The 26,646-nt window shown below is 43.2% G+C and overlaps 1 protein-coding gene across 3 annotated transcripts in view; it reads left to right on the plus strand.

Moving 5' to 3' along the window:
* col6a4a (collagen, type VI, alpha 4a) overlaps positions 1–26,646 on the plus strand; it is a 68,818-nt gene that overhangs the window by 21,755 nt on the left and 20,417 nt on the right. For all 3 annotated transcript variants that reach the window (XM_061881773.1, XM_061881771.1, XM_061881772.1), the window contains 12 exons: positions 9,269–9,360; positions 10,749–11,360; positions 11,531–12,118; positions 13,887–14,456; positions 15,231–15,851; positions 15,919–16,479; positions 19,221–19,778; positions 19,860–20,438; positions 20,612–21,190; positions 21,257–21,618; positions 21,694–21,772; positions 25,285–25,430. In XM_061881773.1, the coding sequence (XP_061737757.1) occupies positions 9,285–9,360; positions 10,749–11,360; positions 11,531–12,118; positions 13,887–14,456; positions 15,231–15,851; positions 15,919–16,479; positions 19,221–19,778; positions 19,860–20,438; positions 20,612–21,190; positions 21,257–21,618; positions 21,694–21,772; positions 25,285–25,430 (5,331 nt within the window). In that variant the 5' untranslated portion in view covers positions 9,269–9,284. The remainder of the gene's footprint in view (positions 1–9,268; positions 9,361–10,748; positions 11,361–11,530; positions 12,119–13,886; positions 14,457–15,230; positions 15,852–15,918; positions 16,480–19,220; positions 19,779–19,859; positions 20,439–20,611; positions 21,191–21,256; positions 21,619–21,693; positions 21,773–25,284; positions 25,431–26,646) is intronic.

Below are 26,646 nucleotides of genomic sequence, written 5' to 3' on the forward strand. Positions count from 1 at the left end.
TCAGCGACGGGATTATACATTTATGGTTGTTTATATTTGGGTACAAACAACTAGTAACCTTTAATAATGACAGTAATAATAGAAATGGTAATAATAGTAACTAGAAAAGGACTCGGAGAGCGCTTAACTCGACTGGTAAAATAGTAAAAAAAAGTCAGGGCCCCTCACATAAACACACGGGAGTAGGGGCTCGTAACGTGAATGTAAGATAATGTAGTAGAAATGATCCGGATCAGTCCCATAATGTATTCAGTTGTTCTTTATTCAATTTCAGACATTCCCTGAATTTTGTGAAAATCCACCAACAAGTGTTTAAGTTATTTTATTACCTAATTAACTCGCTAACAGATAGACAAACCAACGTCAGGGTTTACATAACCTAAATAACAATTCAGAATAATGATGGTAATAAGGATAATAATATGAAATAGAATTTGCAATTCCTGGAGGAATTGCGTGTGAATGCCCTCCGTGCGCAATCCGCCAAACTGCCAATACGTGTGAATGGAAATGAAATGCTTAAATGTCCAGGGTGAGTGAAGTGTGTGGATGTTGGAACGGTTCGAATCGGTTGAGAAATGTGGGGTATGGAGAGGTTTGTAAATGGCCGCTCATTCTCAATGGAGGGAAATTCCTGGTAATTCCGGGTAATTAGGGAATTTTTGGAGCCGAGAAACAGGCTGGCTTGTGTGGATGTTGGAACGGTTCAAATCGGATTAGAAATGTGGGATATGCAGTGGATTGTATGTTTCCCATTCATTGTCAATAGGGAGGACATTTCGGGAAAAACGGAAATTTTTAGGAAAGGGAAATGATGTTTGGCGTTTGACCTATAGGAAGAGCGATGTGGGTGGATGTTTGAAAGGTCGGAATCGGGTTTTGACAATGCGAAACATTTTGAGAAATGTCCATTTGGTTTCGAATTCCCTGGACATTTCGGGAAAATGCGGAATTTTTGAAAGTATTAATACTAGCACAATTGTTCCAGATGATCTGAATGGGTTGGTGTTGGAGTTTTTGTAATCGGTTGAAAAATGTTGATTGAAATGGGGATTTTTGGAATTCCTGAATTTGGGGAAAACCTGGAATTTTAACAAAAAGTAAAATAGGAACATTTGTTGTACCAAATTAGAGTAATATTGTTTTGAGGGTGGAATGAACAAAAACGGTTGAAAAATGATGACTGTCAAAACTTTCCAGAAAGAGGTGAAAGTAGGGCTTTCAAAAACCGGGAATTGTGGGAATTCCTGGAATTGCTTTGAACTTGTAAAATAGTAGTTTGATTGTCAGGGGTGGGTGGAGTGTGTGGATGGTGGAATGGTTTCAAAACGGTTGGGAAATTTCGGAATTGTGCAAGTTAAAAAAATGGCCCATTCATTTTCAGTGGGAAAAATGACCAGGAAAACTGGTAATTGTGGGTAATCTGGAATATTTATGTTTTTATTTTTTTCGGGAGCACATGATTCCCGGTCGATAAAGTTCAAATATGTAAAATGCTCGGACATTCACACAATTAAAGCTGCGGGCATCGTCAAAAGGGCCCTCTTACCCATTTCACCATGAGGTTCACGCGAGTTGGCCATGACCCTTACGACACCTGACCACTGTAAAAAAATTCAGAAAGAGCAAAGCATGTCAGGAAGTTATGACTGTTTATATTTTCCCACCACAAGGGGGTAATATTGGTGCCACTGCAGTAGTTCTTTGACCCATCATCAAAAACGTCAGGAAGGTCGGTGCATGTGTTATAGTTTTCACCACAGGTAGTGTTGATAATAATGTCTAGGCATGATCGGACCCTGACCTTAAAGGGGAACATTATCACAATTTCAAAAGGGTTAAAAACAATAAAAATCAGTTCCCAGTGGCTTGTTGTATTTTTTGAATTTTTTTTCAAAATTTTACCGGTCCTGGAATATCCCTAAATAAAGCTTTAAAGTGCCTTATTTTCGCCGTCTTCGAAACCACTATCCATTTCCCTGTGACGTCATACAGGGCTGCCAATACAAACAACATGGCGGTTACCACAGCAAGATATAGCGACATTAGCTCGGATTCAGACTCGGATTCCAGCGGCTTAAGCGATTCAACAGATTACGCATGTATTGAAACAGATGGTCGAAGTATGGAGGCAGATAGTGAAAACAAAATTGAAGAAGAAATTGAAGCTATTGAGCGAATAGCTATTGACGCTATTCGGCCATAGCGTGGGTGTACCTAATGAAGTGGCCCATAGCATGGCTGCCTTATTAGCATCGCCGTTAAAATGTGCGGACCAAATGATCAGGACTTTCGCATCTTGTGACACTGGAGCAACTTAAATCCGTTGATTGGTAAGTGTTTGTTTCGCATTAAATGTGGGTATCTAGTTTCAAATGTACATACAGCTAGCGTAAATAGCATGTTAGCATCGATTAGCATAGCATGTTAGCATCGATTAGCTGGCAGTCATGCCGTGACCAAATATGTCTGATTAGCACATAAGTCAACAACATCAACAAAACTCACCTTTGTGATTTCGCTGACTTAATTGTTGCAAATGCATCTGCAGGTTATCCATACATCTCTGTGCCATGTCTGTCTTAGCATCGCCGGTCAAATGTGAAGACACTCTGGCACATTCAATGGGGGTCTGGCGGCAGATTTCTTGCCAGTGGTGCAACTTGAATCCCTCCCTGTTAGTGTTGTTACACCCTCCAACAACACACCGACGAGGCATGATGTCTCCAAGGTTCCAAAAAATAGTCGAAAAAACGGAAAATAACAGAGCTGAGACCCGGTGTTTGTAATGTGAAAATGAATATGGCGGGTGTGTTACCTCGGTGACATCACGTTCTGACGTCATCGCTAGAAGACCGATAAACAGAAAGGCGTTTATTTTCCAAAATTCACCCATTTAGAGTTTGGAAATCGGTTAAAAAAATACATGGTCTTTTTTCTGCAAAATCAAGGTATATATTGATGCTTACATAGGTTTGGTGATAATGTTCCCCTTTAAGCCCCCTGTCCGTTTGGAGGAAGATCCAATCAGCTGAAGCAAAGTAATAACCGTTTGATTGGTGATGGCGTGGGGCAGATTACACCGCCAGGCTCTGCCAATTCCAAATGGCTTTGAACAGGTACTGGACCATTCGGGACCTTCAGGGTATCGTGAACATAATTTCTACCCAAAATTATCAAAATCTGAACTTGTGGAGCTGAGTTAGTAACAATTTGTGTTTTGTGGTGAACCATCACATCAAAGTTTGGCACCATGCCACGCCCACATCTCATGGCGTAGCCATATTTTGCCAACCCTCCCGATTTTCCCGGGAGGCTCCCGAATTTCAGTGCCCCTCCCGATAATCTCACGTGGCAACCATTCTCCCGAATTTCTCCCGATTTCCACCTGGACAACAATATTGGAGGCGTGCCTTAAAGGCACTGCCTTTAGCGTCCTCTCTCACCTGAAAAGGAGACTATTATATCTGTCTCCGTTAACCATAGGTTTATCTATAACTCATAAAGTAGGCAGGCACAGAGCTATTTCTCAGCGTGTGTTTATTCCAGCTGCCACGTTAATACACTGACACAAAACATCCGGATTCCCATCATGCATTGCTTCAAAACTATGGCAAGTATTGATGTCCAACCACTTTAACAAAGACGAAGCAGAAGAAGGAAGAAGAGACATGGCGACGACGAGTAAGAAGTATGCTTGGAATTTCCAAAATGGTTGGAAAAAAATCATTTCAGTTCATCCAGAACAGCTCGAAGGGGAAGGCGTATGCTGCCTGCAAATTTTATAGATCAGACTTCTCCATTGAACACGGTGGCCAAACGGATATACTTATTCACGAACGGATTATGTATATATATATATATATATATATATATATTTATTTATATTAGGGGTGGGCAAATTAATGCGTTAATTATGAGTTAACTCATCAATCTATTAACGTCGACAATTATTTTATCGCACATTTGCGTATGTTGTTTACATGCTTTTATTTTGTTAACGCCTTTTCTTATAAAGATGGCGTCGCCCGGCGTCGCGGTGCTCTTGGTAAAGATGGAACATTTGGCAAAAATACCGGACAATTCTGCAAATTTCATGGCTGGCTTACAGCGTGGTCACTCCAGGATCACTTACGACCGCCAGACAATTCTGGATGTGGATAGATCGGGCCGTTTTGGACTGAATGACGCGTGCTTGCTATACCGGCTAGCTAGCATGGGAATACTTTGCCGGCTACATCCAGCGGCCTGTGAAGCAGCGGAGTATATGTGTTGTCTTTCTATTCATGAATAATGCAGACGAGGAGTGTTTGCTGAGTTCTTAACTTTTACTTTCAGAGCGTGCATATCACAACATACAAGATGCCGTCATGGCGACACAACCTATACCGGGCTACCACGCATGCTCGTCACTCCTGTTGCATGCTGGGTAGGGTAGTTCTTTTATTCCCTGGCTCATAACATCACAATATAGTACCATGTATATGCGTTCAGTTTATCAAAGCACCAAGCAAAAAATCGGAAAATTCCCATCATATCAATTCCTAGATATGGTCATAATTATTTTAAGTGCACTACGCAGAATAAACACAACATTATTAATATTGCTACTACGGATAATTTGATCAAAAATTCCCTAAAACAGCCCACTACCTATAATACAGGTTTTTTAAACATAAGATCCCTGATAAAAAAAATGTTTCTGCTGTTACCTCAGAAATTGCCTGTTCGGATGTTATGATTGTGGCTCAGAGATTTGTATGTAGATCATATTTATTTTCCATAACAAACAGGATAACCTAAATACCCTGGCAGTGGCAATAAGCTTAAATGTTTGTATTAACATTTTTTGAGTTGATTTTCCTAAAATATGCTATTTAACTGCTACTGTTTAACGAGGACTGATTTAAATTGTGTTTGCACAACAAATGTTTTGGCGCTTTTGTTCATGTGGGGGAATATTCCAATAAAGGTGCACTACACACTTCTTTTGAATTCATTATTGGGCTTTGCGTATACAATGCAGTTAATCGCGATTAATCAGAGAAATAGTGCGATTAACTTCGATTACAATTTTTAATCATTGCCCAGCCCGAATTTATATATATACACACCCCGCCCACCTCAACCCCCCATCTCCCGAATTCGGAAGTGTCAAGGTTGGCAAGTATGGGCGTAGGCAATTTTTTCTTGTTGCAATTTATCATTGCCTATACGTGTAGTACCTGTAATTTTTACCGCGACTCATTTGGCCAAAGTCCCTAAGAGGAGTTTGTTAATGTATGGCCCCTTTTTTTGCCAAAAAAGGCTAGCACGCTATGATGGTACTGTTGGCATACTAATTGTTAGCATGCGTAAAAGAACAAAATATTTGACTATGAGATGTACACCTGCAAAATTACCATAAACTGAAGTTAGTTAGCATGTATCAAGTAACAACTAATTTGACAAGACTGCAGATGTAAAAACAATATGGCACTTAAATTCAGTTAAAATGCTTTTAATATTTACGGCAGGCAGGGGTTCTTAACTCAAATATTATCACTGTATTAGTAATGTTACTCTTGTATTCAATGCATATAAGACTTCAACTTCCTTTTATTGTCATTCAAATTTGAACTTTACAGTGCAGATAAGAACGAAATGTTGTTGCGTTAGCTCACTGTAGTGCAGGATAAAAAGACAAAAGCTCCAAACTTCTTCTTTTTGTTTGGTATTGTCATTACTGCCACATGTAGTGGAAATGTGAACTACAACTGAGTGTTGTTGCGGCCCATATGGACCACAGCTGACAAACACATATTTTTTGGGAGCCAACAATGTTTCTCTGGTGCTTTTCAGCCAAACTGCCTTCATCGAGGGTACACACATTATTTTAAGGTACATTCCTCCATCTTCTTCCACGTTTCCAAAATCGGATTGCAAGGGCAGAAGCCTAAGCAGAGAACCTCAAACTTCCCTCTACCCAGCAACTTTGTGAAGCTCTTTCCAGGGGGTCCCGAGGCGTTCCCAGGCCAGTTGGGAGACATACTCCCTCCACCAAGTCCTGGGTCTTCCCTGTGGTCTTCTAATGGTTGGATGTGCCCTAAACCTCCCAGAAGGCACAAGACATTAAAACAACTTTGAGAACGTGTTGAATTGGGTCCTCACATTGATCAACTTCTTCTTCGAGTCCTTTGCAATCTCAGATGTCATTCTGCCAGTATCTGGCGCAGGACACAGCTGTTGGACTGGGTTCAGCCAGGTCCTTGGGGATTCACTGGGAGGCCGCGCCACATTCCAGCAAGTGGGGCATTGTCTGTACTGCTCCGCAGCCACACATGTCCTCTGTGTGATAGTTCCATGTTTTCAACAGCGCTTTGCACCACCCCTGCTCCACCCGTAATCTGTTGAGGGTCTTCCAGGTCGGCCATGGTAGGTCGTGTCAGCTGGAGAGGCAATGCATTCAGTAGGTGTCATTCCTCTCTCTATCCATTCTTGGGTTCGGATGTTCGGGAGTTGGTTCCATTCAAGCCTCCAGAAGTTGGTCCATGCCGCCTCCTTGGTGGACTGAAGAAGAGGGACTGTATGCATAAAGCTGGCCCTGGATTTCAGTCTGGATGGAGGCGCTGTGTGTCCGTACGGGTGGTGCCTCATGTCAGACTCCTGTGCTCTCCGCTCGTCTTGGGCAACGATGGAATGCCTGATGTGGGCAGTGCCGTCCAGTGCATAGAGGCTCGGGACTGACGTTGACTTTATGCAGCCCGAGAAGTTGCGGCAGGTGTCATGGAGGGCTGTATCTACCAGTTTGGTATGGTGGGAGCGGCTCCAGCTTGAGCAGGCATACTCGGCTGGGGAGAAGCACAGAGCTAGGGCTGTTGTACGGATGGTTGATGGATCAGCGCCCCATTTTGAGTTGACCAGTTTTCGCAAAATGTTATTGCGGGCGTTGACCTTTGTTTTGGTGTTCTGAAGGTGGGTTTTAAAAGAGAGTGTCCTGTCGAGTGTGACTCCAAGGTACACAGGGTGGAGGTGGTTCAGGAGTTTGTGGCCATTCAATGAGACGATCAGTTCTTTCCCTGTGTCTCGGTTTTTCAGTTGGAAACGACATAGCTGGGTTTTGGATGGGTTGGGTTTCAGGTGGTTGGTATTGTAGTAGGTGGACATTTCTTGGAGGGCACTCTCCAGGACAGATTCGATTTTGTGAAAACTCTCTTGTTGGGTGCTGATGCAGAGGTCATCAGCGTAGATGAAACGGCAGCATTGTGGGGGGAGTGATTGGTCATTGGTGTAGCTGTTGAACAAGAGAGGGGCCAGTACGCTGCCTTGTGGTAGGCCGTTCTTTTGGGCTTTCCATTTGCTCTTTTTGTCGTTTAGTTGAACGAAGAAGCACCTGTTGTTAAGGAGACTTTTTACAAGTTGGCAGAGGTCAAGGTCACCAGTCATGTCCAAAAGTTTCCTAATCATGGCGCGGTGCTGGACAGTGTCATAGGCAGCGGTGATGTCTATGAAAGCTGCCCTGGTGATGAGTTTGCGCTCAAAACCATCCTCGATGTGTTGGGTGAGGTTCAGTAGCTGCCCAGTACAGGAGCTGCCAGGACGGAAACCAGCTTGATCCCATTAGTCACACTGGTTTAAATGTAAAAATTAGATATTGGGTTTCACTATGTAAAGCGCCTTGAGTCACTAGAGAAAAAGCGCTATATAAATATAATTCACTTCACTTCACACATGGTTTTCTCATATGGTCTTACATAGTCTCCTCACATGGTCTTCTCACATGGTTTTCTTACATGGTCTTCTCACAAGTTCCTCTTACATGGTCTTTTTACATAGTCCTCTCATATGGTGTTCTCACATGGTCTCTCTGACATAGTCTTCTGACATAGTCTTCTTGACGTAGTCTTCTCACATGGTGTTCTTACATAGTCTTCTCACATGGTTTTCTAACAAGGTCTTCTTACATGGTCTTCTTACATGGTCTTCTTACATAGTCTTCTCACATGGTCATCTCACATGGTCATCTCACATGGTATTGTCACATGGTATTCTCACATGGTCTTCCTGACATAGTTTTTCTTACGTAGTCTTCTCACATGGTCTTCTTACATAGTCTTCTGACATGGTCTTCTCACATGGTCTTCCTTCCATAGACTTCTCACATGGTCTTCTTTACATAGTCTTCTGACATGGTCTTCCTTCCATAGACTTCTCACATGGTCTTCTTTACATAGTCTTCTCACATGGTCTTCTCACATGGGTTTCCTTACATAGTATTCTCACATGGTCTACCTTACATATTATTCTCACATGGTTTTCCTTACATAGTATTCTCACATGGTCTCCCTTACATAGTCTTCTCACATGGTCTTCTCACAGGGTCTTCTCACATGGTTTTCCTTACATAGTATTCTCACATTGTCTTCCTTACATAGTATTCTCACATGGTCTTCCTTACATATTATTCTCACATGGTCTCCCTTACTCTACATAGTCTTCTCACAGTCTTCAAACATGGTCTTCTCACAGTCTTCTCACATGGTCTTCTCACATGGTTTTCCTTACATAGTATTCTCACATGGTCTTCCTTACATATTATTCTCATATGGTTTTCCTTACATAGTATTCTAACATGGTCTTCACACAAAGTCTTCTCACATGATCTTTTCATGTGTTCTTCTCACAGTTTTCTCACATGGTCTTCCTTACATAGACTTCTCACATAGTCTTCTCACATGGTCTTTTCACATAGTCTTCTCACATAATATTCTTAGCATTCACACAATTATCGAGCTGGGATAGGTTCCAGCTCACCTTGGACCGTGACCAGTACTAGTAAGTTTGCGAAGAAAGGCTAATTAAATAGTGCAATGGTTGTGTTCCTTGCAGTTACTGCAAATAGTGTAAATTGTCAGTCAGTAAGTGTGCTTTGTTGTGGTACAGGAACCAGAACCGCCGTCAGTAAACAAAACCACATGGTCCATTTGATCAGACCTCACAATGAAGACTTTTTATCACTCATCTTTCTTTGGAATGCCAACATCTGCGTCTTTAATTACATGGGACATATGAAAGGGAAGTGGAAGTGCTCACACACCGGCTGGAAGCACTCGAGCTTCGGACCTGCCAAGGCAAACAATCTAGTCATCTAAAAGTGTCTGCTGCACAGCACTAGCAGGCAATGCAGCCAAGCATGTGCAGATAATAACTTCTAACAAAAACCTGGGAGCCACATTAAAGTGTCATTTTATTGTCTGACCGTTTTTGCAATTAATGTTTGTCTTTTCAGGAGAAACGCAAGCAGAATGGAGGGGACGCGCAGTCTACTCCTGGGCCTCATGGCAGCGCTCTGTTTCCATGGCAACGCAGCACAGACGACAGGTGGGTGACATTAAACAGCGATGACTTCACTTCCTGCATTCCAGCGTGTTCGAAAACGTGAAACACTAGTAGCAGCTGGCTCATATGCTCACACCATTACTAACATCACCTTGTGAGCGTGTGTGTGTACATGCCTGCTTGTGTGTGTGTGTGTGTGCGCTGTGCACGCTCACGCTTCACGTCCGGCAGCAGCGTGCACAAAGACGACGTCCAGAAGCTGACCATGTGTCCATGCAGCGCAAAAGTCCCTTGCGTTTTTCTTCTCTGGTTTTGTGCGTGTTTGCTGGCTGCCTTTACTACCCCCAGTGGACAAATGGAGCTATGTCATTCAGTCTACGCCAGGGGTGTCAAACTCATTTTAACTCCGGGGCCATCCATCCATCCATCCATCCATTTTCTACCGCTTATTCCCTTTCGGGGTCGCGGGGCCATATGGAGGAAAATCTATTCCCAAGTGTGCCGGACTGGTAAAATCATGGCATGATAACTCAAAATAAAGACAACGTCAGATTGTTTTCTTTGTTTAAAAATAAACCGTCTCGTTCTGGAAATGTACCAATCATAATGTTTTTGTTACACTTGCATGGTAATAGTATTCTGTCTTCCATTGTCATTATTTATACTTTCTGAATAAATGATGCGATAATGTTCATCCGTCAAATAGGTCGAATTGAGTTGGGCAGAGTTTTAAAGTTTCCTATTGTTGTTGATTTTTAATTAACAGCAAATGAAATCAATAATAATATCAAAATCAATAAATATCATGTGGGTTATTCCATCATCTGCAACAATTTCAATAATCACACATGAAGTTAAAATGGGATACATACTGTTTCAGCCTATTTATGTGTGCCGAGAAAATGTGTCCCGAGTCATAACACGAAATTTTTAGATTATTAAAAGCATTTATTTGGATAGAAATGTCACAGGTTACATCACCAACAACATATTTGACAATGAAGGCATGAACATAACAATCCACATTTTGTATTCTACCGCTTAAAAGCAGCGTAAATACGTAGAGCTCAAACACGTAAGTATCACCTGTATCTTAACACGGCACATAGCTCTGCCCCCTCTGAAGTCATGCGCGCTTTCACAGAAAGGGATAGAAATAATTGCTATTGCGACATCCAGTGGACATATTTAGAACTGCAGTTTCTGTCTTTCATTTGACACCCCTGGTCCACGCATTTGAATTGGCTGTTCTTGCAAAAGCTTTCAGGATGAAACGTTAGGAGCTGAGCAGTGTAAAAATGTAAATCGCTCGCTGAAGATCACGTCGCTTCCATCTTCTTAACACTTTGTGCTGGAGGTCACACGCTTCAGCTCGCAATGCACTCGCATGTCGTCCAAGAGACACTCAGTGACCCAAGCTCTCCCGCCAGTGTGCACTCAAGAAGCCGTAGCCGACATCGTCTTCATGGTGGACGGGTCCTGGAGCATCGGCACCAAAAACTTCGAGCAGATGCGCCGTTTTTTGTCCGATTTGGTCGGCGGCTTCGACGTGGGCCTCGACCGTGTCCGCATGGCTCTGATCCAGTACAGCACCACGCCAAGAAGTGAGTTCCTACTCAACACCTACGAGAACAAGGCCGACATCCTGCAGTACATCAGCACGCTGCCTTACATGGGAGGCGGCACCAACACGGGTCAAGGCCTGGACTTCATGCTTAGTAAGCATTTTGTGAAAGAGGCCGGGAGCAGGGCTGCCCAGAATGTGCCGCAGATCGCCGTAGTCATCACCGACGGCAAGTCGCAAGATGACGTGGAGTCCCACGCCCTGCAACTGAAAAAGAAAGGCATCATCTTGTACGCCATCGGGATTAAAGACGCAGATGAAGACCAACTGAAGGAAATCGCCAACGAGCCGCACGCCCAGTATGTCTACAGCGTGTCCGACTTTTCTGCTCTGCAGGGAATTTCTCAGAGCATCGTCCAGACGCTATGTACGACCGTGGAGGAGGAGGCCAAACGACAACTTCTGCAGTTGTCGGAAGGTAACGCGCTCGCTGGCAGTGACTCAGCAGTTTGTCTGGCGAGTCGTAGTGTTAGAAGCCTTGACATCCGAAGATGTAGTTGAGCAAAGTCTGGATCGTAAGACTTAGTCAGCCTGATTTTGCAGCACCATGTTCATCCTGATGCTGAGGTTCTTCTCTCTCTTCTCCAGAATGTGCAGGAGCCACCGTGGCCGACATTGTCTTCCTGGTGGACGGTTCTTCAAGCATTGGCCCTGAAAACTTTCAGGAGATCCGAGGTTTTCTCCGAAGCGTGGTCTCTGGTCTTGACATCGGCCCAAACAAGGTCCAGGTGGGTTTGGCGCAGTATAGCGATGAAACTTACCAGGAGTTCCTGTTAAAAGATTACATGGACAAGAAATCCCTGCTGGCCGAATTGGACAAGTTCCCGTATCGGATGGGGGGCACGGAGACCGGCAAGGCCATCGACTTTCTCCTGACGCAGTACTTCACAGAAAGCGCCGGTAGCCGAGCTAGCCAGCGGGTGCCTCAGATTGCCGTCGTTATCACGGACGGAGACTCCACCGACGACGTGTTAGTACCTGCTCAGCGCCTGAGGCAGCACGGAGTCATTGTTTTTGGTATCGGAGTTGGAGAAGCCAACCGCGCAGAGCTGGAGTCCATCGCCAACCGACCTTCTGACAATTTCCGCTTCTTCATCGATAGCTTCCAGGCCCTTCAGAGGCTGACTGAGGGTCTGCTGCAAACCATGTGCATCTCCATGGGCAACCAGAGGCAAGGTGAGTGAAGCCTCCTCAGAGTCAAAACTGTAAGAGAAGTCGGTCTTCCTACTGTAGTGCATGAAATGAATCTAGAAATGATCTGACTCTCAATCTTTAGCTGACCTTTTAGTTAGTCTGCGATGCTTCTGCTACATTTTGCAACAATGCAAAGCAGAAACAAGCTCGAAGGGTTTGCGTGGTGAGCCAAAACACACAACTAAGAGATGGAATTTTGTGGGAGGGCGAAACATTCGGTAATGTTTCTGCATCTTTATTGCGGGAAATATGATGCCTGTTTGAAGATGCTCTTTTTTTCTTCAAGCGGGAATTCTTGCTCCTGCAGAACAGCAGTAAATTTCAGACGGGAGGGCAGTTGGAATGTTTCCATGTTTAGCTGTTAAAAATACAAAATGCTTGGACAAGGCTGCATTTTTGCGGGGGCGGCGAGGAGATGGGTAAAGCTGCCAAATTTGTACTCATGTAAGAGTACCGTTACTTTAGAGTGAGAAGACTCAAGTAATAGTCAAAAGTAGTCAGCCCAAAAATTACTTGAGTAAGTATTCAGTGAACTTAAGTACCGAGTAACTGGTGAGTAACTTCTGATTTATTTAGTAGCTATATTATAATGGTAATTTTATTACAACCATCGTTGGTGTGTTTTTCATTTTGCAGTCAGGATTAATGTTAGAGGGTTAGGAGCTAAAACATAAAACACATCTGCAACTTACCACAACATGTTGGAAGAGGAACTCCTGTAGGCTAAAATGTACACATATTGTAACTACCGACTGGGGCTGCACAAAAAAGTCGATTCACAGCTGAATCACAATTCTTATTTATACCTTATGTCGATTCATAATTTTCAAAAACAGTTTAAAAAAAACAATAAACTTATCATTTTTTTTGTGTGTGTAGACATGAACCAATTTTTATAGACGTTGTTAGACCATCACCGTTAGGGATGCACAAAAAATCGATTCACATCTGAATCGCAATTCTTATTCATCTTGATTCTACATCAATTCATCATTTTCAAACATCAACTAACAAAAATATATATTTATATTTTTTCTAATAATAATACAGGCCAATCCTCATGCAACCAGAAGGAGCATGTTCTAACCTGTAATATGTTTTGAAAACTTTCATTACAAGTATTATACCAAGATATAGATTGGGAAAATCGGTTTTAATCGAATCGTCACCCCAGGAATCGGAATCTGATTGAATCGTTAGATGCCCAAAGATTCACACACCTACCTACACAGATGACAGCGCACGATATGTTCTTTTTCATATTTTGTAAGTAAATATTGAAGAAATATCCCGCCTCATCTGATATCATGTCACTTTTTACTGTATGTACTTCAAGTGTGGTCACATGACTGCCAGGCTCTGGACTCAAACATCACTAGTGCTTACTTTGATTGGTGAATCAGAGTTATGTGACCATGCCCACTGGCATAAAAATCTCTAACAAGCCAAATTAATACTCCTTGCAAGCAGTAATAAATAGATTATGAATAAATGTAGCGATTTGAATGAAACCTAATGTCTTTATCCCGAAAATACAGAGGTAAAACCGAAAAGTATGTTGCCTTAAAACTACACTGACAAGTGCAATTCACTTAAAAAGTTACTTAAGTAAATGTAGCACATTACTACCCACCTCTGGGGAGGTAATAGCATAATAACATTAACTTAGGCCTCCAGAATAAGAAGGTGAAAATTATAATCAAGGTTTGAGTGTCAAAGTTTTGATCTCAGTTCTCTTCTTGTTTTCCAGCCTTGTCAGAAAAGTTTGCAGACATTTTCTTCCTAGTTGACAGCGGTGTGAGCCAAGCTGAGTTCCAGCAGGTCAGAAGTGTTCTGGTGCGACTGGTCAACCAACTTAAGTTCGGAATCTCAGCTCACCGCCTCGGCTTGGCTCAGTACAGCCAAGATACCAAAGTGGAATTCTCCCTCAACACTTACGAAACAAAAGAGGACACCAGCGCCGCCGTCAGGCGCTTCCGCCAGCGCAGATTGCAGCCCAACGAGCCCCGCAATCTAGGCGCCGCCTTGGAGTACGCCAGCTCGCACTTCTTCACCAGCGAGGCGGGAAGCCGGGCAGACCAAGACTTCCGACAGTTCTTGGTTGTTTTGAGTGGGAAAGACTCGGACGACTCCATCTACAAGCAGTCTCGCTTAATCAAGGCGGAAGGCGTGACTGTGGTGGCGCTCGGCATTGGAGCGTCCATGCAGCAAATGCGCGTCGTAGCCACAAGTCCCTACGCGTACCAGTCCATCGGCAACGCTGTTCCCGCTCTGAAGACAATTTTTGAAAGCGAAGAGCAGGAGATCACTCCTACCGGAGGTAAAAGGAATCATTATTTTTTTTCTTAGCTAGTTTGTGTCGAGCAATCTGACATCCGACATTTTCACTCTAAAATGTGCCGTTGAGATCAGTGGACTTCAAAAGGTGGTCCGTGGCCCTAAAGGGTCTGCCAAGGTACTGCAGGGGGTTTGTGGAATATTTGATTAGAAGTTTTTGAACATCATTTTTATATTCCCCCTGCACTTGTTTCTATAGATTTAGATGTTTTAAAATACACATTAACCTTGATCCAACACACACTACTTTAAATGGCAATGGCCTTCGACACTGTGCTTTGCAGGTTTACAATAAAAACATGATTATATTGGGATATTCATGTTAGCATTTAAGATAGCTAGTAATCAGCGCTCTAATTGCAAGCTAACAATCAGGGTGCTAATTGTCAGCTAGCATTTAGCATGCCAATTGCCAGTTAACGATTAAGGCACGAGTTATCAACTAGCAATTAGAGTGGTAATTGCCTGCTAGCAATTAGTGTGGTAGTTGCCATCTAGCGATTAGCAGCGCTAGTGACCAGCTACTGATTAGGGTGCTAGCTGCCATCCAGCCATTACCAGCGCAAGCTGCCAGCTAACAATTAGAGCACTAGTTGTCAACTAGTAATTGGAGCGTCAGCTGGCAACTGGCGATTAGCGGTGCAAGTTGCCAGCCAGTTTTCATTGAATGAAAAGGTTGTGAGCAGTTATCTGGAACAGATGGTGTAGCGTCCATCTTTTTCAAAACCACTCACATGTCATGCACTTTCCTCCTCAGAATGCAAAGGAGCCAAAGTGGCAGACGTCGTGTTTATAATCGATGAATCAGGAAGCATCGGAACCACAAACTTCCAGCTGGTACGCACCTTCCTGCACTCGGTCGTGAGAGGCCTGGACGTGGGTCCGTCCAAAGTGCGAGTGGGCATCGTGATGTTCAGCGACAAAGCGTTTGCGCCTGTCTATCTCGACACCTTCAGGGACAAAAACGAGACGCTGAGTTTCCTCAAAATCCTGCCCTATCACGGTGGCGGCACAAACACCGGCGCCGCCCTCAATTTCACACGGGAGCATGTGTTCACCCAGAAAAGAGGGAGCAGGAAAGACAAGGGCGTCCAGCAGGTGGCGGTGGTGATCACTGATGGTAAATCCCAAGATGATGTGAGCAACGCTGCTGCTAACCTCCGCAGGGCCGGTGTCACCATCTACACGGTCGGAGTCAAAAACGCAAACCATGCCCAGCTGGTAAAGATGGCGTCGCACCCCCCCAACAAGCACATGTTTACCGTGAACAGCTTCGCCAAACTCAAGTCGCTGGAGCAACAGCTGCAGAAGGTTGTCTGCCATAACATTCTGCGCCAAGCCGTCACCGTTAATATGAGAAGAAGCAGCATCAAAGAAGGTTTGCATTGCTTGTCTCCTTTCGAGAAATAAGACAATTTTTCATATTTCTGTTTTGTTTTTTTCAGGCTGCTTGCAAACAGACGAAGCCGACATCTTTTTCTTGATCGACCACTCCGGAAGCATTTTTCCCACTGACTTTTACGACATGAAGAAGTTCATCATCGAGTTCCTAAATACTTTTCGTATTGGGCCGCAGCATGTCCGCATGGGCGTCGCCAAGTACGCCGACAGACCAAATCTGGAATTTGATCTGACGGCCTACAAGGACGCCAAAAGCCTGGAGAAGGCCGTTGAGGCAATCTTGCAGGTGGGAGGTGGGACTGAAACAGGAAGAGCGCTACAATTCATGGCCCCACAGTTTGATCGGGCGATGGCCACTCGTGGTCAGAAAGTGCCGGAATATCTGGTGGTCATCACCGATGGGAAATCTTCGGACGATGTGAAGGTGCCTGCAGAGAAGCTACGAGCGCAGGGCATCACCATTTATGCCATCGGAGTGAAGAACGCTGAGATGGATGAGCTGCGCGAAATATCCGGCGAACCCAAGAGGACATTCTTTGTCAACAATTTCGATGCTCTGAACCCCATCAAAGACGACATCATCACCGACATCTGCTCCACAAACGGTAAGATCTTCTCCTCATCCTTTCTTCATATTAGACTTTAAAGGTAATGATGTTTTTCCCAAACCCTAACCCCAGTCCAGTTTTCTTAAGTATCTATGAGGTCCAAATTGAACCCATTTAAGTGCTGAAGAAGTCTGGGAATGTCTCAAAACAACCGTATTGGTTGCATTGATAAATGGGGTTTACCAAAACCTACGGTATGCAACCAAAAGAGCTCCTGTCCCTGCCTCGAACTCTCTGGGTACATTTAGAACCCTTTGGAGCACCAGGACTTTTAGGGCAAGTCTGTTATGGAACACTTCGGGACCTTATGTGGGAAAATTTTCCTATTTGGAGTGCTTTGGCTAATTTGACCTACAAGTCTGTTGCCTCTGATTTCCACGAGATGCTTAACGGTTGCTGAACGGCCGCGTCAAAATACATTTCTGTTGTAGTCAATGTGTCAAATAGGTAAAGTAAGAACGAATACAAAATACAAATGTATTTCAATTTTAGGAGTTAAATGGTGGAACAAGTTCAGTGATGAGCTGAAAACATGTAGTTCTTTGTGAAAGGGGAACATTATCGCAATTTCAAAAGGGTTAAAAACAATACAAATCAGTTCCCAGTGGCTTGTTGTATTTTTTTACGTTTTTTTCAAGATTTTACCGGTCTCGGAATATCCCTAAATAAAGCTTTAAAGTGCCTTATTTTCGCTATCTTCGAAACCACTATCCATATCCCTGTGACGTCATACAGGGCTGCCAATATAAACAAACAATGGGAATACCACAGCAAGATATAGCGACATTAGCTTTGATTCAGACTCGGATTTCAGCGGCTTAAGCGATTCAACAGATTACGCATGTATTGAAACAGATGGTTGGAGTATGAAAGTATTGAAGAAGAAACAGAAGCTATTGAGCGAATAGCTATTGACGCTATTCATAGCCATAGCATGGCCGAATAGCTGCGTTAGCATCGCCGGTAAAATGTGCAGACCAAACGATCAGGACTTTCGCATCTTGTGACACAGGAGCAACTTAAATCCGTCGATTGGTAAGTTTTTTTTTCGCATTAAATGTGGGTGGAAGGAAACGTAATATAGTTGCAAATGCATCTGCAGGTTATCCATACATCTCTGTGCCATGTTTGCTTTAGCACCGCCGGTAAATGGCATGTTAGCATCGATTAGCGTAGCATGGATTAGCTGGCAGTCAACATCAACAAAACTCACTTTTGTGATTTCGTTGACGATCGTTGCAAATGCATCTGCAGGTTATCCATACATCTCTATGCCATGTCTGCTTTAGCACCGCCGGTAAATAGCATGTTAGCGTCGATTAGCGTAGCATGTTAGCATCGATTAGCTGTCAGTCACGCTGCGACCAAATATGTCTGATTAGCACATAAGTCAACATCAACAAAACTCACCTTTGTGATTTTGTTGACTTTATCATTGCAAATGCATCTGCAGGTTATCCATACATCTCTGTGCCATGTCTGTCATCGCCGGTAAAACGTGGAGACACTCCTGTACATTCAATGGGGGTCTGGCGGCAGACACTTTCGCATCTTCGGGCCAGTGGTGCAACTTGAATCCCTCCCTGTTAGTGTTGTTACACCCTCCGACAACACACCGACGAGGCATGATGTCTCTAAGGTTCCAAAAAATAGTCGAAAAAACGGAATATAACAGAGCTGAGACCCAATGTTTACAATGTGTTGAAATGAAAATGGCGGCTGTATTACCTCGGCGACGTCACGTTCTGACGTCATCGCCCCCAGACCGATAAACAGAAAGGCGTTTAATTCGCCAAAATTCACCCATTTATAGTTCGGAAATCAGTTAAAAAAATATATGGTCTTTTTTGTACACCATCAAGGTATATATTGACGCTTACATAGGTCTGGTGATAATGTTCCCCTTTAAGGTTTAAGAAAACCTTGATCGGTGAAATAATTGAAAATTATAAAATATAGTAACAATTACTTTCATCCCATTGATTTATTTTTAACGTTGATGTTCCAGGCAATCTAATTTTCAGTGAATGTATAGAATAGGCAAATATAAGCTTTGGCTTCAGCCTATTCTTTTTTCGGTCATTCTTTTTCTTTTATTTTCTTTTTTTGTGTAAATGTGTATGATTGTTAAACATATCTAATCTGTACTTCTAATCTGGTCACACAAAATGGTTGATAGTTGATTATATGACCGAAATAAACGTATTTCATTTATTCATTCATTCAAAGTCAGTGCCGTCACAGAAGCTGTCAGTGGGTGTTGACGGACGGCAAAGCATGGAGACTTTCTGCAGCGTAGACATTAGGCTGCCGTTACGCGTCCATTCGAAAGCCGCGTCAATTACTTTTTTGAGTCCAGTTACTTTTTTCGTGTACAAATAGATAGTCCCAAATCATTTTGGGGCCACGACTGCTCAAGAAGTGCACTTAATAGCCCCAATCCATTTTATAAGTGCTCCAACCCATCCTGTCTTTCTCTGTCTCCGAGTTAAGTCCAAACTTCCTTTAACCATTGACAGTAAAATCAGCTGTTTTATTTTCTTCAATTGCTTTAAAAAGCTTATATTCCAGCATCAAAGACGTCACACTGAACGTTGCAAACACTTCCAAACATTTCATTTGAGCGTGCGAGTGTTTGTTGGAATGTGTTTAGTTAACAGTTCAGAACCTTGACTGTGCTCTGTTATTCTTCGTCTGCAAGGAATGTAACAACCAAAATGTGCTGTGTGTGTCTCCAGTTTGCAAAGACATACCTGGAGACCTCCTGTTCTTGATTGACAGTTCTGGGAGCATTTATCCACAAGACTACGAGAAAATGAAAGACTTCATGAAATCTGTCATCGGTAAGTCCAATATCGGACAGAATGACGTTCACGTTGGCGTCATGCAGTTCAGCACCGTCCAGCAACTGGAGTTCCCCCTCAACCGCCACTTCACCAAGGACCAAATGTTGAGAGCCATCGATGGCATGCGGCAGATCGGAGGAGGTACACACACAGGCGAAGCTATCGCAGCGTTATCGCAGTACTTTGACGCTCCCCAAGGGGGGCGTCCCAGCGTGAGGCAGAGGATGGTGGTGGTGACAGATGGCGAGGCTCAAGATGATGTCAAAGTTTCTGCCGCCGCCTTGAGGCGCAAAGGTGTGGTGGTCTACGCCATTGGGGTGGTGGATGCCAACACCACCCAGCTTCTGGAGATCAGTGGATCGTCAGACCGGGTCTACGCTGGGAGGGACTTTGATGCTCTGAAGGACCTGGAGAACCAAGTGGCTATGGAGATCTGCGAGCCAGAGAGAGGTCTTTTTCCCTTGTTAACAAACAATGTTGCCTTAGTGTTTGAGTAAAATTTAAACATTTTGTCTTTGTTTCTTCCACTAGAATGCAAAAAGACAGAGAAGGCTGACATTATCTTCCTGGTGGACGGCTCCACCAGCATCACATCGGACAAGTTCAGAAGCATGCAGAAGTTCATGTCATCAATGGTGAACAAAACCACAGTTGGCAAAGACCTGACTCGCTTCGGAGTCATTCTCTTCTCCTCGGACCCCAAGTCTGTGTTTACTCTCAACCAGTATGAGTCTAAACGAGATGTTCTTCAAGCAATTTTAGCTCTGAAGTCCCCAAATGGAGACACCTACACCGGCAAGGCTTTGAAATATTCCTTGACTTTCTTCAACGCCGAGCACGGCGGCCGGGCAGCCCTCGGCGTTCCTCAGATTCTCATGGTGATCACAGATGGCGACGCTACAGACAGCAACAATCTGGAAGAGCCGTCTATGGCACTTCGTGAAAAAAAAATTAACGTCTTTAGTATTGGGGTGGAAGGCGCCATCAGGAACCAGCTGGAGATCATGGCTGGTCAAGACTTAAGCCGAGTGTTCTATGTGGACAATTTCGCTGCCCTGGAAACTTTGCACAAGAACATCACACAAGTTCTCTGCAACTCCACAAAGCCAGGTGGGTGACACCAACGTTATCATCTTCTTAGCACACTTTTCTACACATTGTGGCAGTTTAGATGCAACAGTTTATCTCGACTGATCAAAGTAATCATTGCGTCTCTGTTGAAAGTTAGCTGGCATTCGGACATTTAGCTGGTTTAAGAATGATTCGCTGTTTTTCTTCTACAGCCTGCGAGAAACAAAAAGCCGACCTGGTCTTCCTGATTGACCAGTCCGGCAGCATCGACTCACAGGACTACACCATCATGAAGAAATTCACAGCAGAACTCGTATCCAGCTTTAAAGTCAGCGAGGATTTGGTACGCGTTGGCCTGGCCCAGTTCAGTGACATTTTCCAGCATGAGTTCTACCTGAATCAGTTCTACACGTATGAGTCAGTCACCAAAGTCATCATGGACATGAACCAGCGTGGTGGCGGGACCATGATTGGACGGGCACTGGATGCCGTTAGGGGTCATTTTGAGGCCTCACAGGGTTGCCGAAAGTCGGCCGGTGTTTCCCAAAATTTGGTCTTGATCACTGACGGCGAATCCCAGGATGAGGTGCAGGACGCCGCGGACCGTCTCAGGGCTCTAGGCGTTGAGGTGTTCGCCATTGGCGTTGGTAACTACCACAGACTGGAGCTCTTGCAGATCACCAACAACACAGAAAGACTTTTCACAGTGGAGAACTTCAATAGTTTGGAAAACATCAAACAAAAGGTGGTCAGCACAATCTGCAAATCCAAAGATTCCAAAGATCCTTCAGGTAAATCGAGAGGTTTTCTTTGTTCTTTTGGAGCACCGAAGTCAAATTGTGCTTCCTCTCTTTCAGACTGCAGCATCGACATTGCAATGGGCTTTGACATCTCTCAAAGAAAGGGCCTTCCTGGAGAGATGTTGGTCAGCGGCCATGCCAAGCTCAGGACCTTCCTGCCAGAGATTGTGCATTACCTGTCCATGGTCCCCGGCCTGTGTTGCACCGGCACTGCCCCAATCGACACCAAAATGGCTTACAGAGTGGTGGCACCTGACGGACGTCTCCTGTACGACTTCAAATTCAAACCGTACGACTCCAGCGATGACATAGTGACAAAGGTTATGACTTTAAATTTGAACGTTCCCACGCGGCTCAACGCCGCCATGCTGAGGTCCTTCGGCGAGAAATTTAAGGCAGATTCCAGAGGCGGCGTGAAGGTTAGTCACGTAAACTTTGGTTGATCTTCCCGGTTCTCATTGCCTCATATTGCCCTGTCCATCGGGATCCTTCAGGTTCTAGTGATCTTCTCAGACGGACTTGATGAAGACGTGCTGAAACTGGAGGACGAGGCAGAGCAGCTGCGAAAGTCTGGTAAAAACTCTTTCAAGTCCTCTTTTGAAGTGGAAAGGTTTTGACGTTAGGACTAGGAGGATATGGGTTTGAATTTTGGCTCTTGATGAACGTCTTTCTTGTGTAGGTTCTTTCCATAAACATGCAAGTTAGCGTCACTGAAGACTCTAAAGACATAATCATGCTACAGCGTAGTCACTGCACTTCATCTCAATCTGCTGTTGAGCAAATTGACTTATAGTTCTGTCAAAACGCTTACAAGACTTTGACAAGCTATCTGTGTAGAAAAGGGTTTTTCAAAGCCCGCAGCTTGTTTTTTATTGGCCCGCGACACATTCTAAAGACAAAATAAAAAACATCCTGGATTAGAACAATACACAAAAAAACTACAACATAAAAGTTTAAGAGAACTTGACGCTGATACTGAAATGCGCAAGCTAACGTTAGCATGTTAACAGCTAGACTGTGTCAAAAATAACCCGTTTTGTACAATGTGCCAAGTTTTATAACCATGAAGTGTATGCATGCACAATTACCTCAATAGAAGTTAGGATGCGAACAGTTAGCATGTGTCAAGTTCCAAGTTATATGATTATTAAGCGTACGCATGCAAAATTAGCTAAAAGAAGTTCACATGCTAACAGTTAGCATATGTCAAATACCAAGTCATATGACTACCAAGCGTATGCATGTAAAATTACCAAAGAAAAAGTTAGCATGATAACAGTTAGCATGTGTCAAGTACCATGCTGTATAACTATAAAGTGTATGCATGCAAAATTGGCAAAAAAAAACCCAAAACATGCTAATAGTTAGCGGGTGTCAAGTACCAAGTCATATTACTATGAAATGTATGCATGAAAAATTTGCGAGGAAAAAAGTTAACATGCTAACAGTTAGCATGTGTCAGGTACCAAGTTATATGATTCTGACGCGTTGGGCTTCAAAACATTTTTACACCGCCATTAGCATTGTTATAAACAATTTTAGCCCTGAACCTACTTGGTATTGGATCAATACCTAAATTTGTCGTATTGCCCAAAGCTAATGTAACCAGGTATTAACAGTAAATGGTTGAAATGGTTCGACTACCATTTGTATATACACCAAATAACATATTGTGGTATATATCAGTATCGCAGGAGGCTGCAATTTATATAGAAATGTTATAGATTTTTGACCATTTGGCCCATCCTTACCTAGCAGGTATATGTCGTGTTGGAGCTTAAAATGTCCCACTGTAATTTACGAAATCCTGTGTAAATCATGCCAAAAAAATCATACTTTGGAGAAACAGGGAGGACATTCAACATAAGGAAGAAAGAACATCAGAAAACTAGAAGGTTTACACAAAGCCTAAAACAAAAATCCTACAGGAAATATTAAAATCAGCCGTATCAGATCATTGCAAAATACAAAACCCAAAACCAGTGAAGATGTGTAAATTGTAAATAAAAATAGAATACAATGATTTGCAAATCCTTTTCAACTTATTTTCTATTGAATCAAGGCAAGATATTTAGTGTTCGAACTAAGAAACATATATTTTTTTGCAAATAGCCATTAACTTATAATTTAATGGCAGCGACACATTGCAAAAAAGTTGGCACAGGGGCATTTTTCCCACTGTGTTACATGGCCTTTCCTTTTAACAACACTCAGTAAATGTTTGGTAACTGAAGCAACCAATTTTTGAAGCTTTTCAGGTGGAATTTTACCCCATTTTTGCTTAATGAACAGCTTAAGTTGTTCAACAGTCCAGGGTCTCCGTTCTGGTATTTTAGGCTTCATAATGTGCCACACTTGTTCAATTGGAGACAGGTCTGGACTACAGGCAGGCCAGTCTAGTACCCACACTCTTTTACTGGGAAACCACGCTGTTGTTATTGGCATTGTCTTGCTGAAATAAACAGGGGCGTCCATGATAACGTTGCTTTGATGACAACATATGTTGCTCCAAAACCTGAACGTACGTTTCAGCATTACTGGTGCCTTCACAGATGTGTAAGTTACCCATGCCTTTGACACTAATACACCCCCATACCATCACAGATGCTGGCTTTTCAACCTTGTGCCAAGAACAATCCAGGTGGTTCTTTTCCTCTTTGTTTCGTCCACAGTTTCCGAATTTTTTTAAAATGTGGACTTGTCAGACCACAGAAAACTTTTCCACTTTGCATCAGTCCATCTTAGATGAGCTCTGGCCCAGCGAAGCCGGCGGCGTTTCCGGGTGTTGTTGACAAATGGTTTTCGCTTTGCATGGTAGAGTTTTAACTTGCATTTATACAGTGGATGTAGCGACCAACTGTAGTTACTGATAGTGGTTTTCTGAAGTGTTCCTGAGCCCATGTGGTGATATCTTTTACACACTGATGTCGCTTTTTGATGCAGTACCGCCTGAGGGGATCGAAGGTCACGGGCATTCAATGTTGGTTTTCAGCCTTGCTGCTTACTTACAGTGATTTCTCCAGATTCTCGGAACCTTTCGATGATATCACAGACCGTAGATGGTGAAATCCCTAAATTCCTTGCAGTAGCTCGTTGAGAAATGTTGTTCTTAAACTGTTCGACAATGCTCACGCATTTTTTTCACAAAGTGGTGACCCTCACCCCATCCTTGTTTGTGAATGACTGAGTCACTGCACTTCATCTCAATCTGCTGTTGAGCAAATTTGACTCATAGTTCTGCCAAAACACTTACAAGACTTTGATGAGCTATCTGTGTAGAAAAGCTGCTTTTATACCCAATCATGGCACCCACCTGTTCCCAATTAGCCTGCACACCTGTGGGATGTTCTAATTAAGTGTTTGACGAGCATTCCTCAACTTTCTCAGTTTTTTTATGCCAATTGTGCCAGCTTTTTTAAAACATTTTGCAGGCATCAAACTCCAATCTAATAAAAATAACAATGTTTTCCAGTTTGAATGTAAAGTATATTGTCTTTGCAGTCTATTCAATTGAATGTAAGTTGAAAAGGATTTGCAAATCATGGTATTCTGTTTTTATTTACGATTTACACAACATGCCAAATTCACTGGTTTTGGGTTTTGTAAATAACCACATTATTGACTAGGACTACGCCAAAATCCTCTGGACAGAAAGTAACAAATTCAAACAATGGATTAAGGAGGCGATCGAACTAAGGAGTGGCCCAAAAAAACATCAATCGGTATGAGAACTATAAGAACAGGTGATAGGCAACACGTCATAGTCGTCAGGTGACCCTTCTGAAGAAGACTGCGGATGACAGTTGAAATATGTCAGGTAAAAATTCCATATAATATACCGAAAATATTCTCTCATTACAAGAACATTTGAAAAGAAAAATATAAGTTTGTCTGTTAGTTTTACTCAATAAAGATTGTCTTTTAACTTCCTCTGTACACGTAACAATATCATATCCATAGGACTGCTCATAATTCTGCCGAGACGCTTCTCAATTTGCGCCGTTGTTTCTTTTCTGGCGGACTTGGCGCATGTCAAGGTCTGCTGGGGGAGTTGAATGAATGAATGAATGAATGACTTCTTGCAGGTATCAGCGCACTGCTGATGGTGGCCCTCGAGGGGGCGCGAGACGCCGCCCAGCTGCAGATGTTGGAGTTCGGCCGAGGGTTTGGCTACAAGCTTCCTCTCGACATCGGAATGCAGAGTGTTGGCAGCACAATCCTCAAACAGATTGTACGTTTTTCTTGTCAGCTAAATGCTAACACTTGCTACCGACTTGTCGGTTAAATGCTGTCGTAACCTATCAACTTGTTAACTCAAGTCTATCCCAAGCTACCAACTTTTCAGTAGAATTCTGTCGTAACAGATCAACTTACCTAAATACTATAGCGAGAAACCGACCTCTCGGCTAAATGCTATCACTCGCTAAATGCAATCACTAGCTACCGACTTGTCACTAAAATGTTGTCGGAAACTACGGACCTCTTAACAAAGCGCCATCACTAGCTACCAACCTGTCCGCTAAATGCTATTGCTCGCTAAATGCTATCACAAGCTTCTGACTTGTCAGTTGAATGCTGTCGTGAACTATCGACTTGTTAACACAATTCTATCCCTCGCTACTGACCTGTCCGCTAACTGCTATCGCTCACTAAATGCTATCACTAGCTACCACCTTTTCAGTTAAATTCTGTCGTAACAGATCAACTTATCTAAATACTATAGATAGAAACCGACCTCTCGGCTAAATGCTATCGCTCGCTAAATGCAATCACTAGCTACCGACTTGTCACTAAAATGTTGTTGGAAACTGTGGACCTCTTAACAAAATGCCATCACTAGCTACCAACTTGTCCGCTAAATGCTATCACTAGCTACCAACTTTTCAGATGAATTCTGTCGTAACAGATCAACTTAGCTAAATACTATAGCGAGAAACCGACCTCTCGACTAAATGCTATCGCCCGCTAAATGCAATCACTAGCTACCGACTTTTCCCTAAAATGTTGTCGGAAACTATGGACCTCTTTAAAAAATGTCATCACTAGCTACCAACCTGTCCGCTAAATGCTATTGCTCGCTAAATGCTATCACAAGCTTCTGACTTGTCAGTTGAATGCTGTCGTGAACTATCGACTTGTTAACACAATTCTATCCCTAGCTACTGACCTGTCCGCTAACTGCTATCGCTCACTAAATGCTATCACTAGCTACCAACTTTTCAGTTGAATTCTGTCATAACAGATCAACTTAGCTAAATACTATAGCGAGAACCCGACCTCTCGGCTAAATGCTATCGCTCGCTAAATGCAATCACTAGCTACCGACTTGTCACTAAAATGTTGTCGGAAACTATGGACCTCTTAACAAAATGCCATCACTAGCTCCCTACTTGTCCGCTAAATGCTATCACTAGCTACCAACTTTTCAGTTGAATTCTGTCATAACA

Source organism: Nerophis ophidion, linkage group LG21 (genome assembly GCF_033978795.1).
Source record: "Nerophis ophidion isolate RoL-2023_Sa linkage group LG21, RoL_Noph_v1.0, whole genome shotgun sequence".
NCBI lineage: Eukaryota > Metazoa > Chordata > Actinopteri > Syngnathiformes > Syngnathidae > Nerophis > Nerophis ophidion.